At 42.5% G+C, this 16981-nt stretch overlaps 1 protein-coding gene across 3 annotated transcripts in view; it reads right to left on the bottom strand.

Annotated features, from left to right (window-relative positions):
* Window positions 1-689: 689 nt before the first annotated feature.
* The window catches only part of SSBP1 (single stranded DNA binding protein 1), a 348477-nt gene continuing 332185 nt past the window's right edge, over window positions 690-16981 (bottom strand). For 2 of the 3 annotated variants that reach the window (XM_070756348.1, XM_070756349.1), the window contains exons 2-7: window positions 12131-12192; window positions 10823-10883; window positions 10559-10699; window positions 7156-7243; window positions 3741-3829; window positions 690-891 (exon numbers count right to left, since the gene is read on the bottom strand). In XM_070756348.1, the coding sequence (XP_070612449.1) occupies window positions 839-891; window positions 3741-3829; window positions 7156-7243; window positions 10559-10699; window positions 10823-10883; window positions 12131-12154 (456 nt within the window). In that variant the 5' untranslated portion in view covers window positions 12155-12192 and the 3' untranslated portion in view covers window positions 690-838. Of the gene's footprint in view, window positions 892-3740; window positions 3830-7155; window positions 7244-10558; window positions 10700-10822; window positions 10884-12130; window positions 12193-14197; window positions 14323-16981 lie in introns of those variants that run through there. The other variant, XM_070756347.1, reaches the window with a different exon arrangement.

Genomic DNA, 16981 nt, shown 5'->3' with positions numbered 1-16981 from the left:
GTTTGCAAAGGGTTTTGTTCAGGAAACACTTGCTGGAGAAGTTTAGCACCCTTACGAAATCGCATCTCTTCTCAACTGACCTGTGTGAGGAGCCCGCTTCGAATATAGAAATCGTACCCACCAAAGAGCATACCTATAGCTCAGGGTCAAAGTGTGAAATTTTTGCTGCTTCAGGTTTGGTTATTGCATGGAAGTTACCTAGTTGGGTGACTGAATGTCTGCAACAAAAAATATAACTTGGAGAGCACAAGAGCTCTAGAGAGATGTTATGTCACCACTGGGAGGCACATCAACGCTGCTAAATAATTTGGCTCTGGGCCTGGCCAATCAGAAAAGCTGCACCTCTCATTTCACTTTTGTTGCATCACAATTGGCAAAGCAGCCAAAACAAAGAAAAATGAACAATAATGCACCTTTCTTTTTCTCACCTCCATTAAAAGGGATTTTCTGGGAAGTGAGACATACATGTGTCAAAAGTCTGAACAAAGCAAAAACTGTATTCAGGTTCAGGAAATTATGAAAAGCAGAATTGTTTAAGGAGCCTTTGATTGATAGATATCATCTAGGTTTACTGTATTTTGAAAGTGGTAGAACTGCTTGCTGTTATGTAATTGTTCTCTGGGTGATTTCTTACGATGATTTGCTAAGAATTTCTTCATTGCAGGGAGTAAGAAATTGAATACATGCTCTTTTTGTACAAAAAAAAATTTTTTTTTTATCGGGCTAGACAACAAAGACATGATTATGGTATTAGGAAAAGCTAACAATAAAAAAGGAAAAGGAAAAAAAGGACAGCTCAACCCTCAGTCCAAATCCCATTTGCTTCATTCCTTTTCTTCTAAGTCGACTCAGGAAATACTTCCTTGGCATCAGTCAGGAAAATAATGTTATCTGAAAGCACAAACAATAAGAAATGCCATCACATATTGGAAAATGTATCAACAAAAGAAGCGAAGACTTATATTCGACATAAAAAACATACATAACTCTTCCATGATACAAGCTGATACAGGAGGAGAACCTGCAGCTTAGAGGTTAAAGCTACTGCCTTATAAGCAGGCTGCCCAGGTTCAAATCCCAGTGGGGGTATGGCTAGCTGATGAGAGCTAAATAGCTTGAAATAGATCTATACTAGTCTCCCTTCATTTTCATTATCAGCAAAAATGTGTTACACATATAGAAAATAGCTTGTAAGAAACTGCCTGGATGGCCCCTGGAACGGCCGAGAGGCAAAAAAGGAAGCAGTATGCTCTCTCCCATTATTTGAGTATACCAGGGATACATGAAGGGAGACTGGTATAGATCTATTTCGAGCTATTTGGCTCTCATCAGCTAGCCATACCCTTCTAAAATTCAAACCTGGGCTGCTTGCCTTGCTAGGCAGTGTTTTTACTCAATAAGCCACAGGTTCTCCTCCCTTATCAGCTGAGCTAGGGAAAGATTACATTTTTTTGGTCATCTGGTATATCCAAATATGGGAGGGAACATATATACATTTGTGTGTGTAGATAGATAGACAGAAAGAAAGACACATGTATTTATCTATGTATGTATGTATGTATGTATGTATGTATGTATGTATGTATGTATGTATGTATGTATGTATCTATCTATCTATCTATCTATCTATCTATGTATCTATCCATCCATCCATCCATCCATCCCTGAGAACGGATAAAGATGAACTGATTTCTGGATTTCTTGATTAAAAAGGGTTCTATATGAGAAGAAGGGAGTTGCGTTACATAATTTGGTAGGGTAGAAATAGGGTTAATTTTGTCATTGCTGCAAAGAAAGTTGGATGTCACTTTTAAAAATATTTTTCTTGGTTCACTTTCTCTTCGACATTTCTATTTTCTTCTCATATTCTTTTTGTTTTACTATTAACATTTTAAAAAAAAACTTTTGGTCATTCTTTTCAAGTGGACTTGAAGCCTTATTTGAAAAGAAACCATCACAAAAGCAACATATATGATAGGAAAAAAACATGCTTTCTAATGAAATGAAGATGATTGAAGGTGAGAAAATAGAGAGGGATAGAAAAAGGTGAGAAAATAGAGAGGGATAGAAAAAAACTTTCTCTTTCTAATGAAGGTGATTGAAGGTGATGAAACAGAGCTCTCTGTTTTCTCACCTTCAATCATCTTCATTTTTATTTCATTAGAAAGAACATGTTTTTTCTGATCATATATGTTGTTTTTGTGATGGTTTCTTTTCAAATAAGGCTGCAAAAATCAGTCAAGTGGACACCTGGTCCACTTGACAAAGAATGACCCTTTTAACTTTGTAAAAAAATTCATTATTTTTTTTTAAAACATTTCTTTCCTTCCTTCTCCTGCTTTTAAAGTCTCTCTCTTGCAAACGCTAAGCCCAGCAGAGAGAAAATGCAGGAAGAGGAATCAATGGCCTAGCCCTAGGCAGACATTCAAGTATTTCCTGTTACATGTATGTATCTGAACTTTTAGCCACGGCTTACTTTCCCTTACAAAGCAAAGACAACACCTTCATTCTTTGCAAGATGGAAAGTGACAAGGTTGTCCGTTCCCAGACAAACAATCTTGCCTGTCTTGTATCTATCAGATACGTTTGGCTTCCACCTCCATAGCCTCCAACCCAGCATGGTAGGGGAGGATGAGGGCTGTAATCTAAGATGGGACCATTGCGTTAAGGACTTTGTGCTCCTGTAGACGTTTTAAAGAAAAGCATCCAAGAGAGACACCTAGTGGAAGAAATGGGAATTCAAGTAGAGTGGTACCTCTACTTACGAACTTAATTTGTTCCATTACCAGAAAAGTTTGTAAAAAGAAGCAATTTTTTCCCATAGGAATCAACGTAAAAGCAAATGATGTATGCGATTGGGAAAACCACAGGGAGGGTGAAGGCCTGTTCCCTCCCAGGAAATTCCTAGAGAGGTCCCATGGAGGCTTCTCCCCACCTTTTCCGGCCCTGTTTCCTCCCAGGAGATTCCTAGACAGGCCACATGGAGGCTTCTCTCCGCCTTTTCCGGCCCTATTTCCTCCCAGGAGATTCCTAGAGAGGCCCCATGGAGGCTTCTCCCCACCTTTTCCAACCCTGTTTCTTCCCAGGAGATTCCTAGAGAGGCCCCACAGAGGCGTCTCCCCACCTTTTCCGGCCCTGTTTCCTCCCAGGAGATACTTAGAGAGGCCCCATGGAGGCTTCTCCCCACTTTTTCCAGCCCTGTTTCCTCCCAGGAGATTCCTAGCGAGGCCCACAGATGTTTCTCCTTGCCTATTCTGACCCTGTTTCCTCCCAGGAGATTCCTAGAGAGGCCCCATGGAGGCTTCTCCCCACTTTTTCCGGCCCTGTTTCCTCCCAGGAGATTCCTAGCGAGGCCCACAGATTCTGACCCTGTTTCCTCCCAGGAGATTCCTAGAGAGGCCCCATGGAGGCTTCTCCCCACTTTTTCTGGCCCTGTTTCCTCCCAGGAGATTCCTAGCGAGGCCCACAGATGTTTCTCCTTGCCTATTCTGACCCTGTTTTCTCCCAGGAGATTCCTAGAGAGGCCCCACACAGGTTTGAAAGTGGAAAATAATTATTGAAAAGAGGCAAAAAAAATCTTGAACATCCGGATTCTTATCCAGAAAACTTCGTAAGTAGAGGCGTTTGTAGGTAGAGGTACCACTGTATGCCCCAATCCTCTGTAAATTTAAGCGCAATGCAGGAATCTATGCAGCAACATCCATCTGCACTCCTACCACTTGCATTTCAAATTTTTTTACCTGCAATCACAGTGGTGGCTTGCCGCCTCACATTGTTTTTATCTGTATATTCACCATAATCTATCTTCCCTTCTATGTAGAGCCGAGCACTGTGAAGAACCAAACATACAAACAGCATATTAATAGCAGTCTTCTTTTTTTCCGGAATTTTCCTGTATTTATTCATAGTCTGCCTTTATTATTTTTACAAATAAAATAAGGATACACAATATCCCTCCCTCCTATTTTCTTCGTAACAACATTGTAAGAGGTTGAGAGTGTGACTTGAACTCAGTCTCCCACTGCCTAGCCCAGGGGTCTGCAAACGGTGGCTCGTGAGCCACATGTCGCTCTTTGGACGCTTGAGTGTGGCTCTTCTGCAGAAGCCTGTCGCCATTTAAGTTTGCCGACCCCTGATCTAGTCTGATGCCTTAGATACCAGACCAAACTGGCCCCCAACCTTTTATTATAGTTAAGGACCAGAATTTTACTTGAAGGTAAACATTAAAATTTTACAAAATAAAAGAATATAAACAATTGGTTAGGACAGGTTTTACAAAATTTGGCTAATTCAAAGAAATTCAATTATACTGGTTGGCTTCCGGCAATGGTATTTAATATAAATTTAAATGACTTAGAATAGAATAAAATAAAATAAAATTCTTTATTGGCCAAGTGTGATTTGTCACGCAAAGAATTTGTCTTGGTGCATATGCTCTCAGTGTACATAAAAGAAAATATAGATTTGTCAACAAATAAGCAATCAGGAAACAATCAATATTAATAAAAATCTTAAGGATACAGTCATAGAGTCATAAGTGGGAGGAAGTGGTTGATAGGAATGATGAGAAAAAACTAATAGTGCAGACTTAGTAAATAGTTTGATAGTGTTGAGGGAATTAAATGTAATTAATTAGAGAAATAAAATGTATCTGCGGATTTTTATAAAATGGGCTGTGCAACTATGCATAACTTGTATTTTCAACTACTCCTAATAAAAGAATAAGCAATTTTTCTTCAAGGTCAGTAGCTGAGTGTATTCTGAAATATGCTAGGTTTGGGCGCTCTTTAAATTTGAGGATATTTGCTTTAAAATCTCTTCCTGAACTAAGATTCAAATCTTGTAAAACTTTTGCCTTCATCTTTAATTGGAAATTACTTCCTTGTAATCAAATCAGTATTAACTGCTGCAACCAGTGCACACTGCTTATATATTAATTATGTGAATTACAGAAGATCAAAGAAGGCAATTTTAATTAATATTGCCAAGGCTGTGTTTGGCCCAAGGGACTGCCAAAATAAGACCCACAATAAATTATATGTATTCACCTAATTTCCTTTTTTCCCCAGGGGCAGTTTTTAAAAAATGAAATGGTAGAGAGATATAACCTAATTTTTCCTTTTACCACCAGCCCCAATAAGAAAATAAAAAACACTTTCGCTCTATGGAAGGGGTAGGCAAAGCTGGCTCTTCTATGACATGTGGACTTCAACTCCCAGAATTGCTGAGCTAGCATGATTGGCTCAGGAATTCTGGGAGTTGAAGTCCACAAGTCATAGAAGAGCCAACTTTGCCTACCCCGGCTCTATGGCATTGTTTCTCAACAATGTCATCTTTAAGGCACGACTTCAACTTCCAGAATTCCCCAGCCAGGGTGTCCAGGGGAAAGCATTTTGAAATTCCCTAATATTTCCCTGACATTTCTCTGTAACTTGCGATCTAGTTAAGGCACAGTCATAGATGATGTCATAACAAACGGCTAAGCCGTCGAGACATATCGATAGCTGAAGAAGTAAGTTATTGCCAGTTATGCTCATCTTTTCAGCGCGATCCATTTTTTAAAAACATGATTTGTCCTTGACTTTTAAACATTATAATACAATTTATTTCCCCCCCTGATTTATTGCGTTTTTTTCACGATTTCCTTGATAATTCCCTGATTTTCCTGTTTTCCAGGTTTGCTAGACATCCTGCTAAGCTAAAACAAATGCATCCCCCATCTGTTAATTTTTGCCCAGACAACATGAGTCTACGGAGAGGGGCGGCATACAAATCTAATAAATTAATAATAATAATAATAATAATAATAATAATAATAATAATAATAATAATAATAAAAAAGTCTGGCTCCAGCACACAGAGCAGTATCAAGGACCAGAGTACCATATAAAACAGCAAATCCAAAATAAATAAGATATAGCCACGCTTTGAGTCTATCACTGGGAAGAGGATTAGGATTTCAGGAAAGCCCAGCTCCTCCCAGACAGCATTAGGCAAGACATGAATTATGAACCTGGAATTTATTTTATTTATTATTTTATTTATTGGATTTGTATGCCGCCCCTCTCCGCAGACTCGGGGCGGCTAACAACAATGATAAAAAACATGTAACAATCCAATTTAATAAAACAACTAAAATCCCTTATTATAAAAACCAAACATACACACAAACATACCATACATAACTTGTAATGGCCTAGGGGAAGGAATATCCTAACTCCCCCATGCCTGGCGGCAAAGGTGGGTCTTGAGTAATTTGCGAAAGACTAGGAGGGTGGGGGTCGTTGTAATCTCTGGGGGGAGTTGATTCCAGAGGGCCGGGGCCGCCACAGAGAAGGCTCTTCCCCTGGGGCCCGCCAAACGACATTGTTTGGTCGACGGGACCCGGAGAAGGCCAACTCTGTGGGACCTTATCGGCCGCTGGGATTCGTGCGGTAGAAGGTGGTTCCGGATGTATTCTGGCCCAATGCCATGTAGGGCTTTAAAGGTCATTACCTTTGAATTGTGACCGGAAACCGATCGGCAGCCAGTGCAGGCCACGGAGTGTTGTAGAAATGTGGGCGAATCTAGGAAGCCCCACGATGGCTCTCGCGGCCGCATTCTGCACGATCTGAAGTTTCCAAACACTTTTCAAAGGTAGCCCCATGTAGAGAGCGTTGCAGTAATCGAACCTCGAGGTGATGAGGGCATGAGTGACTGTGAGCAATGACTCCCTGTCCAAATAGGGCCGCAACTGGTGCACCAGGCGAACCTGGGCAAACGCCCTCCTCGCCACAGCCGAAAGATGATGTGCCAATGTCAGCTGTGGATCGAGGACGCCCAAGTTGCGGACCCTCTCTCTGAGGGGGTCAATAGTTCTCCTCCCAGGGTAATGGACGGACAGATGGAATTGTCCTTCTTGGGAGGCAGGACCCACAGCCACTCCGTCTTGTCTGGGTTGAGTTTGAGTCTGTTGACACCCATCCAGGCCTCAACAGCCTCCAGGCACCGGCCCATCACTTCCACTGCTTTGTTGACTGGACATGGGGTGGAGATGTATAGCTGGGTATCATCGGCGTATTGATGATACCTCACCCCATGCCCTTGGATGTTAGAAATAAACTTTTATTAGAATGAAGTAAGCTTATCCAACCTCTGCATCTCAGATCAACTTACCCCTTCTTCACAAACCGATAAGCTAAGTCTCTCAGCCCCGGTCTGAACACGGAGATTCTGTGCCATGTAGTCTTCTGCGTAAGATCATCTAGGTCATAGAAAACATAGGAAAGATTTTTAGCAACCACCAGAGATCCTACATATCACCCGAATGTTGGCTATACCAGCAACAGGCAACCCAGTTCGCAGCTCCGGAGTATCAGAGATTTGGTGGCACGGAGCTGCTGATCCAGTTCTACAGAGGAATCATTGAGTCCGTCATCTGCACCTCTATAACTGTCTGGTTTGGTTCTGTAACCCAACAGGACCGACACAGACTTCAGAGGAGAATCAGAACTGCAGAAAAAGCAATTGCTGCCAACCTGCCTTCCATTGAGGACCTGTATAATGCAAGAGTCAAAGAGGGCGGGGAAAATATTTACTGACCCCTCGCATCCTGGACATAAACTGTTTCAACTCCTACCCTCAAAACGTCACAACAAAGCACTGCACACCAAGACAACTAGACACAAGAACAGTTTTCCCCCGAACGCCATCACTCTACAAAACAAATAATTTCCTCAACACTGTCAAACTACTTACTAAGTCTGCACTACTATTACTACTATTTTTTTCTCATCATTCCGATCACTCATTTCCTCCCACTTATGACTGTAACTTGTTGCTTGTATCCTTAAGATTTTTATTAATAGTTTCCTCATTTCATATTTGACCCCTATGACAATCATTAAGTGTTGTACCTCTTGACAAATGTATCTGTTTCTTTCATGTACACTGAGAGCATATGCACCAAAGACAAATTCCTTGTGTGTCCAATCACACTTAGCCAATAAAGAATTCTATTCTATTAAGCCTCCCCTGCAATCTGGTCCACCTCAAGAATGGCACATTTGGTCTTGCACAACCAGTGGCATCACTATAACATCAAAAAGTGGCATCATGGAGGAGCTGTGAGTGGGGCCCTTTGTATCCAGAAGTTTTATCATCCTGGATGAGGTTACATTTGCCCAGGCATTCATTATCTTATGGGGGGGAAGGGGTGTTCCTTACTTACAGGGTAATTAAGGAGATGGGCCTGCTGCCCATTTAGTTATGCCGGCTAGATTAGATATGAGCCCAACAAAAAGGCAATCAATAAAATGGCCATCAGAGTTTTTCGCCCTGTTTCGGGCAGTTAAAATGGCCACCGAAACTCTATCCGTTCCGTTCCAGGTCAACAAAATGGCCGCTGGAGCTTTTCGCCCCATTTCTGGCTGGTAAAATGGCTGCTGGAATTTTTTCGCACTGTTCCAGGCCACTAAAAATGGCCAGTGAAGATAGCCTAACACCCCCTGAGGCATTGGGGCCCTGGAGCTGGCCGGACTGGTAGTCAAAATGGCTAAGGGTGTTTCCTGCTGGGGCAATAAGTGGCAGATTATTAAACTGTGCCCTTTTTCCATGGTGGCGGCCAGAGCCAGCGGTGAGGGTCCCTCCTCCTGGGAAGGCAACAATAGGCAGAGGAGATATTGAGATGGTCTGGTCACACTGGTAGTCAACAGTTGCGATGGCGCTGGGCAAGCCAAGGAGGTAAAGTTCGGACTCTGCCTCTTCTCAGCGCTTGTAGCCTCTCTGTTAGCTCATTGGTTGCTGGGGGGGTGGGGGGAGGGGGCGGGCTGAAAACTCCCCAGACCATTGTCTGCCTAATCAATGGAGCTGGAGCCCCTATCCATAGGCGTCAATTATGGGACCTGGTGAGGGGGCTAAGTCGCCTGTGGAAGAGCCAAGGGCCAGATTCTGTGCAGCTTGATGCCACCAGTAGTCACTGCAACAAAAGGACCCAAGGCTCGTGGCCACAATCTTCCTGCCTATCAGCTGTCAAATTTAGAAGCCGGGGAAATGCAACTCACCCTTTAAGAAATTCAATTAAGTAGATCTAGAAAGTCAGTATCCAGAATGAGATGATCACATCCATCCAGACCGAGGACTGAGTCAGAACTGGGGATTCCAAGCAAGGTGGAGCCCCTAAATTCAAATCAACAGACTCAGTCCTTAGCTGATTGGATAAAGTCAACCCGTTCTGGATGATAATTCCACCCACTATGGAAGGAGGTGTTAAAATGAACTTTAAAAGTTAAGAATTAAGAGTCTACGGAGAGGGGCAGCATACAAATCCAATAAATAAAGAGTTGAGAGCTTGTGGTTATAATTTTGAGCCCAAGAATCTAGGAGAAATTCCATTTGGAGAACTTTCCAAAATGGCAAGATATTTAATTATCCCTAGTGGAAGAAAAGAAGATACTTTCCTTATTTCCCTGCTCCAATGGCCCCAGGGACACTCATTTAGATTAATGTATATATGTCTGTATATGTGGACATGGGAAAAGAGAGCATAGATGCATACATATTACTGACATCACAATACAGCCAGCATAGAATTGAATAGAATAGAATTCTTTATTGGCAAAGTGTGATGGACACACAAGGAATTTGTCTTCAGTGTATATAAAAGAAAATATGCATTTGTCAAGAATCATAAGGTGCAACACAATGATTGTCATAGGGTTCAAATAAGCAATCAGGAAACAATCAATATTAAGATAGTATTTTTCGGTGTATGATACATACCTTTTTCCTCCCTAAAAGAGGCTGATAATAGGGTGCATCTTATACTCTGAATGTAGCTTCCCCCCCCCTAGCCCTAACTAGCTGCTAATGATCTTCCCAGCTCTTATCTTGCAGGCTCCTTCACTGTTTCTCTCTGCAAAGAATGTTTTCCAAGCCCTAAGTCTTTGCAGGATTTTTTTTCATTATTCTAATTAGCTCTGAGTAAGTTTCTTTCCAGCCCTAACCAGGTGCTAACAATGTTCCCAGCTCTTACAGCTTGCAAGCTCTTTGTTACTCTCTGCAAAGAAGAATGTTTTCCAAGCCCTAAGTCTTTGCAGGGTCATTGCTCTACTTGCCCGGACTGTTTCTTTCCAGGTGCTAATGATGTTCCCAACTCTTACTGTCTTTCTTTCTTTCTCTCTCTCTCTTTCTTCCTTCTTTCTCTTTCTTTCTTTCTCTCTCTCTCTTTCTTAATTAATTAGATTTGTATGCTGCCCCTCTCCGTAGAGCTTACAAGCTCTTTCACTGTTACTCTCTCAGAATAAATTTTTTTAAGCCCTTAACCAGGGGATAAAATAATGTGCTGAAGCTGACCAGACTAAGGCCGCTAGCCACCTGGTAAGCAGATTCTTTTTCCTATATTCCTCCCCCAAACACTAAAGTGAATCTTATATTCTGGTGTGTCTTAAACTCCAAAAAATATGGTAAACTGTAAGGGTACAACCAACAAGTTAGTCATGATGTTTCAAAGGAGATTGAGCCCATACACAATTCAGTTTAATGCCAAAATGGCCAACAAGTTATTGATACTCACGCTTACCTCCTTCCACCACTTCACTCTCTCCCGATCGCCACATTTCATTGGTGGCTAGGCTGAAAATTGTGACAGGGTTTTTTCCTTCCATTTGTCTCATGACCGGATCCTGTCCTACTCGACCAAGCAGTTGGATACGATTTAAAGCTAAACAAAAGATCAACAGCAGATGGTAAAGAAAGAATGCATAAAGGATGCATTGTGACCACATGACCCCTAAGGAGCCAGCCCCCACCCCTCCCATTCTTTGCCCCTTGAGAAGCTACTTACATCTTTCTAGGGTTGTTGTTGTTGAGACCTCAGATTCATGTCTTACAAACTGGCGCATCACCTGGAGAGAGAAAAGGCAGCCATTCCGATTGCAGGCATCTAAACTACATTTAGACCGAAGTTCCCATGCAGCGCCATGCCACTGCAGGGGGGAAAGCTGCAAAAGAATGCTCCTGGAGGGAACCTGACATAACTGGGGGAAATGGGTAGGTGAAGGGGGAAACACACAATCATGTTGCTCTTTTATATAGGTCAGTGATGGCGAACCAATGGCACGGAGCCATATCTGCTGGCACGCGAGCCATTGCCCTATGTGAGCTCCAATATGCATGCATGTGCTGGCTAGCTAATTTTTGACTCCCATAGGGGCTCTGGCAGGGTGTTTTTGGCTTCCAGAGAGTTTCTGGGGGATGTGGGAGGGTGTTTTTAACCTCTCCTGACTCCAGGGAAGCCTTTGGAGCCTGGGGCGGGAGAGACATGAGCCTAGTGAGCTCACCAGAAGTTGGGAATCAGGCCAGTAGTTAAGAGTGCATTACTGCAAGCTACTTCTGCTGATCACCAGATGCCAGCTGTTTGGCAGATCGAATCTCAGTAGGCTCAAGGTTGACTCAGCCTTCCATCCTTCCGAGGTGGGTAAAATGAGGACCCAGATTGTTGGGGGCAATATGCTTACTCTCTGTTAAACTGCTTGGAGAGGGCTGTAAAGCACTGTGAAGTGGTATATAAGTCTAAATGCTAAATATACTATAACCTCTTACTCTGTTAAACTGCTTAGAGAGGGCTGTAAAGCACTGTGAAGCAGTATATAAGTCGAAATGCTAAATGTACTATAACCTCTTACTCTCTGTAAACTGCTTAGAGAGGGCTGTAAAGCACTGTGAAGCAGTATATAAGTCTAAATGCTAAATGTACTATAACCTCTTACTCTCTGTAAACTGCTTAGAGAGGGCTGTAAAGCATTCTGAAGTGGTATATAAGTCTAAATGCTAAATATACTATAACCTCTTACTCTCTGTAAACTGCTTAGAGAGGGCTGTAAAGCACTGTGAAGCAGTATATAAGTCTAAATGCTAAATGTACTATAACCTTTTACTCTCTGTTAAACTGCTTAGAGAGGGCTGTAAAGCACTGTGAAGCGGTATATAAGTCGAAATGCTAAATGTACTATAACCTTTGTAACTCCAAATCCATTCAGTTAGTAGACATACTGTTTAAAGATGATGGGACAGGCACTCCAACACATAAACCCCAATGTTCATAAAATATAAACAATGGTTTTCATAAAAGCATGCCTCCCAAGTCACATACCTGAAATAAGGGCCTGCGGAACATGGTCGCTCTTTCATTTGTTGATTACTTTTGGAGATGTTCTGAAAGGCAAAGTAAATATTAAAACAGCCCATCTCCAATTAAGAGTTTAATGTTGGTAGTAAGCGAAGATTGACAATGGATCAGTCATTCATTACTCCACAACCTACAAATCGTGCTGCATTATACCGAGGGTCTGCAGCTTGTGGCTCCAGAGCTGCACGTGGCTCTTTGGACCATTCTGCTGGGGCTCCCTGTCGCGCCAGAAGGATGAGAGTCCCATCATCCAGTCACAGCAGTGGCATGGCCGGAGCCTCAGTGCGGGAGTGAAGCGCCCTCTACTTGCCTTTGTGCGGCAAGAACAATCCCGTCTTTGTTGCGGTACCTTTGCTGTTGCCAGAGGGCTGGGAGAGAACAGCAGGGACATATTTTGTGATGGTGGGAGGTCAACCCCCAAGCCTGGCCTTACTCTTTGGCGGGACCAAGAGACCAAGATGGTCTGGCAGAAGCAGCTGCATTGGCCAGATGGATGGCAGAGAGAACAGGCCTGGTTCTCGCAGTGGAACGCTGTTCACCATCTTTGAAATGCACTGCTTTCTTTTACCTGTTCTTTCCCTGGGTAGCGATGGCTGTGGTTATTTGTGTGTGAGCAGAGGCATCAGGGTTACTTTCCCCCATTCAGCAAGCCAGGGCTGGAGGATGAGTGCCAGAGGGTCAAAAGATGCATTCCGACGTGGCTCCAACACACATTTCCAGCGTGCACATCTCTGTCCCGAAGTAGAATTAAGTGGGGAGAAGGGAGCAGGGGGAAGGACAGGCGGCAACGAGAAGCCCAGCTGGCTTTCATTTGGTGTGGAGTGGGGGGGAGAGCATGCAACATAGTGAAAGCTAGCGTGCTTCACAAGGGGGGGGGGGAACTGGGTCCCCTCCCGCTCCTGGAGCCCAATCCCTGCCCCACTCACCCCTGGCAACATTCTCTCTCTCTCCTCACCTCTCTCAGCGGAGAGAAGTTGAATAAATAAATAAATAAATAAATAGTTGTCTGCCATTTCCTGCCAGGAAGATTAGATTATTTTAGATTACCTTAGATTATCTATGGTTGACCTATCCAGATTCCTAAGAGGTCAGTAAGGGGCAAGTGCACTAGAGTGCCTTCCGTCCCCTGTCCTATTGCTCTCCTATATCTCCTATACTTTTCTTCTATTCCTATATCTCTTCTTCCATTGCTATGTTCTATTACTATATTTTCTTTTCTATTCTTTCATAGCTATATTTTACTATGAGTATCTCCTCTATAACCTTCATCCTGTATTTTACTATGTGTGTGTGTAATACCCTCATTGTGCATTGGACAAAATAAATAAATAAAATAAATAAATAAGAAAAGGGGGGGGGGAGATTGAATCTGTTCAATACTGCCCTAGCCAAAGATGCTCACCCATCAGCCAGTCTCCCTCTCTTTCTCTCTCTCTATGATCTCTCTCTCCCTGTCTCTATGTCTCTTCTCACTCTCTATGTGTTTTCAGGCTCTTAGCTATCCTGTTTTTCTTTCTCTCTTTTGGAAATTGAGGCATGAGGCTTCCTTCCTCCCCCTCCTTCTCATGATCCGCTGGTCAGCTGTGGTGGGCCCAGGAGAGTACGTACTCACTCAGGGAATTAACCCTTGTTACCTGCTGCACTTCGGTGGAATTAATGCCCCACGTGTTTGCAAGAGAGGAGGGGGGGGGGAAGCGAAGCCTCCCGGCGGTGGATTCTTTTCCCTCATGAACAAGCACGTGGTCTGTACCCTCTATATGCCCTCGTTCCCTCCGGACGCCTTCAGCCAGCATGCTTGGCGGCTGTGCACCATAGGCTTTGTATTCCGACTCATCAAGACGAGACCCAGTGTGTGTCCCTCTGTGTGTTATATTTGCACCCGGTCGGTATAAATTAGACGAGTCGTATAATATAACCGGGATGCCTTGCATAGGAAAATGCAAAGCAATATTATTTAAAGAAGTCATCCCGTTCCCTCCCGCCGTTCAACTTAGAAACGGGCGCCGGTTGTCTCGCTCGGATGTTACTCACTTGTTTGCTTCCTGGGGCGCGCAGATCCCGCACACGGGAAAGTCTCGACTCCGAAAGCCTCACGTGACTCCCAGGCATTTCCTGTATGGCATTTACCCAACGGGAAGGCGGCTCGCCATAGAGATGTGGTAGCATAGAAGGGCCCGTGGAAAAGCGAGATCGCCGGCGATTTCCGTTTCCTCCGGAAGTTCGAGCTGTAAACCACCCCGCCTTTTTTAACCGTTGTAGAGTTTAGCTCTCTTATTCAGCCGCGCACCTTGAGAGGGGAAGTACCGGTGGTGTTGAGAGATCTATCTATCTATCTATCTATCTATCTATCTATCTATCTATCTATCTATCTATCTATCTATCTATCTATCTATCTATCTTTCTTCCCCTTTCTCTCTCTTTCCTTTTTCCCTCCTTTTCTTTCTTTTTTCTTTCTTTTTCTCTTTTTTCTTTCTTTTTCTCTTTCTTCTCTCCCTTCCTTTCCCTTTCTTTCCCTCTCCTCTCCTTCCCTCCCTCCCTATTTTCTTTGTGAAGTTTTGGTTTCTTCAGCTTTATTTCCCCTATAATTGAGAAAACATTAAGAAAACTAAGATCATGGCATCCGGCCCTCTCAACTCCTGGCAAATAAATGAGAAAGAAATGGAGGTAATGAGAGATTTTATTTTCCTGGATTCCAAGATAATAGCAGATGAAGACTACAGCCAAGAAATTAAAAGATACTTGTTCTTGGGGAGGAAAGCTATGGCAAAGCTAGGCAGCATACTAAAAAGCAGAGATATCACCAACAAAAGTGTGTATAGTCAAGACTATGGTTTTCCAGTTGGAATGCACAGCTGTGAAAGTTGGACCCTAAGAAAGGCTGAGTGCCAAAGAATTGAGGCCCTTGAATTATGGTGCTAGGGAAGACTCCTGCAAGTCCCTTGATTGCTCTTTAGAAGGGCAGATCCTGAAGGTGAAACTCAAATGAGAAGGAAGGACTCACTGGAGAAGAGCCTAATGCTGGGAAAGATTGAAGGCAAAAGAACACGACAGAGAATCAGGTGGTTGGATGGAGTCACTGAAGCAGTCGGCATGAGATTAAATGGACTCCAGGGGATGGTAGAGGACAGGAAACCCTGGCAGAATGTTGTCCATGGGGTTGTGATGGGTCGGACGCAACTTTGTGACTAACAACAATAATAGTACAGTAATTGAGAATGAGGGTCATAGGTATTTCCATTTGTATGTAGTTCCTTTGGCTTTATTTAAAACACCAGCGCCTTCACACATTAGCACTATTCATAGGCTGGCTGTAAATTGCATTGAACAAGAAGCCAAGATGAAACATGTTTTGGCAGATGTGTTCAGAAAACACAAACCAAACATAGAACTTTTTCTAACATCTTTATATAGAAAGGGCTTTTGAATTTAACCTCTTCAAAGTTAATTATATCCAGTTCTTGATTGCTCCAGAGTGGTAAGATTGCTTTCTAATCAAGTTCTATCAGAATTTGTATGGCTATAATTCAGATTTTGCCATAGTTCCACTACCAAAACAATTTCAGTACTATATTCTAAAGCCCGGTTTTTAAAAGTCCATATAATCAGTATAATCCAGATGTCTCTAAAGTTGCAAGGTTATTACATTCTAGATCACCTAAGAAATAGAAATTTTCTATAATTATACAGATCTATTTATTTCTGGGACTGTTTATAACTACTTCTACAAATGGGGAGCATTTTTCATCCTACTTAGGCATAGAGCAATCCACCCTAACATTGAATCAGTCATAAAAGGCGAACATCTTATTTCTCCAAATATGCACATTAAAAAAAAAATCATTTCAATCATTTGAAAGCTCTATCCCATATTGATAGTGATAGTGATATACTGTCAGTCATAAGCAACCAGAGCTACTGATAAATAGATAAATTGTACAGTAAACAACTTTATTAACTTCTATCCATATTTCAAGAATCTCCCTAGATTGTTTGCCTTTCCCTGAGAATTACCAACTAAGGTTTCATGGGTCTTGGGAGAGGTCAAAATTATGTCATTTGCAGTTGCACAATTTCAAGCTGTATCCCTGCTTGACCCTTCCTTCCAGCCTAGCTGGCTGTTTACCAACATCAACAAGTGATTATCACACAGGCAGAAAGATACATGTTTACATGAGTGGAATCACTATACCCACTCTGCATTTAGTGACTACCTTACGACCATTCACAAATACAATAATGAAGTCATTTTCTGACCAATGCATCCATTTATGACCAAATTTCATGCACCTGGGAAAGCACTCTGAAGTAATATTGGTGTAGTAGTATGAGAACCTTTTCTGAATGGGATGGTAATAACCAGTAACCTTTTCATTTCTCCCTCCCTCCCTCTCTCACCCACACTGTTCAGTTAACAGTAGCAACCATGTCACTTAACAACTTGGTCAATGGGATAGAACTTAGTTACTAAACAACAAGTGGGGGTGCCTTCAAACAAAAGCATTATTATCAAATACTATTTGCGTTTATTCCATTTTTACTGGTTTGAAAAAAAGTAAAAGTTTACTAATGCTGGACTTTAATTTACCAATGACAATTCTTTGCCACACCTAGACTTATTGGTACCTACTTTGATCTCCCCAGAGGAATATTTTAATGCAATCCTAACAGTTCACCCAATGACAGAATTAGATTGTCCGCTTGCATCAGGCAGCTACTCGGTAAGGTTATGTGTCTACAGAATAGGCCAAGTGTTAAACCGGATATGCAATCCTTTATAAAACGTCAAAAGTTTTATTCACTAAAAGAAGGACTCAA

The sequence above is a fragment of the Erythrolamprus reginae genome, chromosome 6, assembly GCF_031021105.1.
Source record: "Erythrolamprus reginae isolate rEryReg1 chromosome 6, rEryReg1.hap1, whole genome shotgun sequence".
Classification (NCBI taxonomy): domain Eukaryota; kingdom Metazoa; phylum Chordata; class Lepidosauria; order Squamata; family Dipsadidae; genus Erythrolamprus; species Erythrolamprus reginae.
The sequence above is the reverse complement of the archived record's forward strand: the minus strand, read 5'-3'. Positions and strand labels throughout refer to the sequence as shown.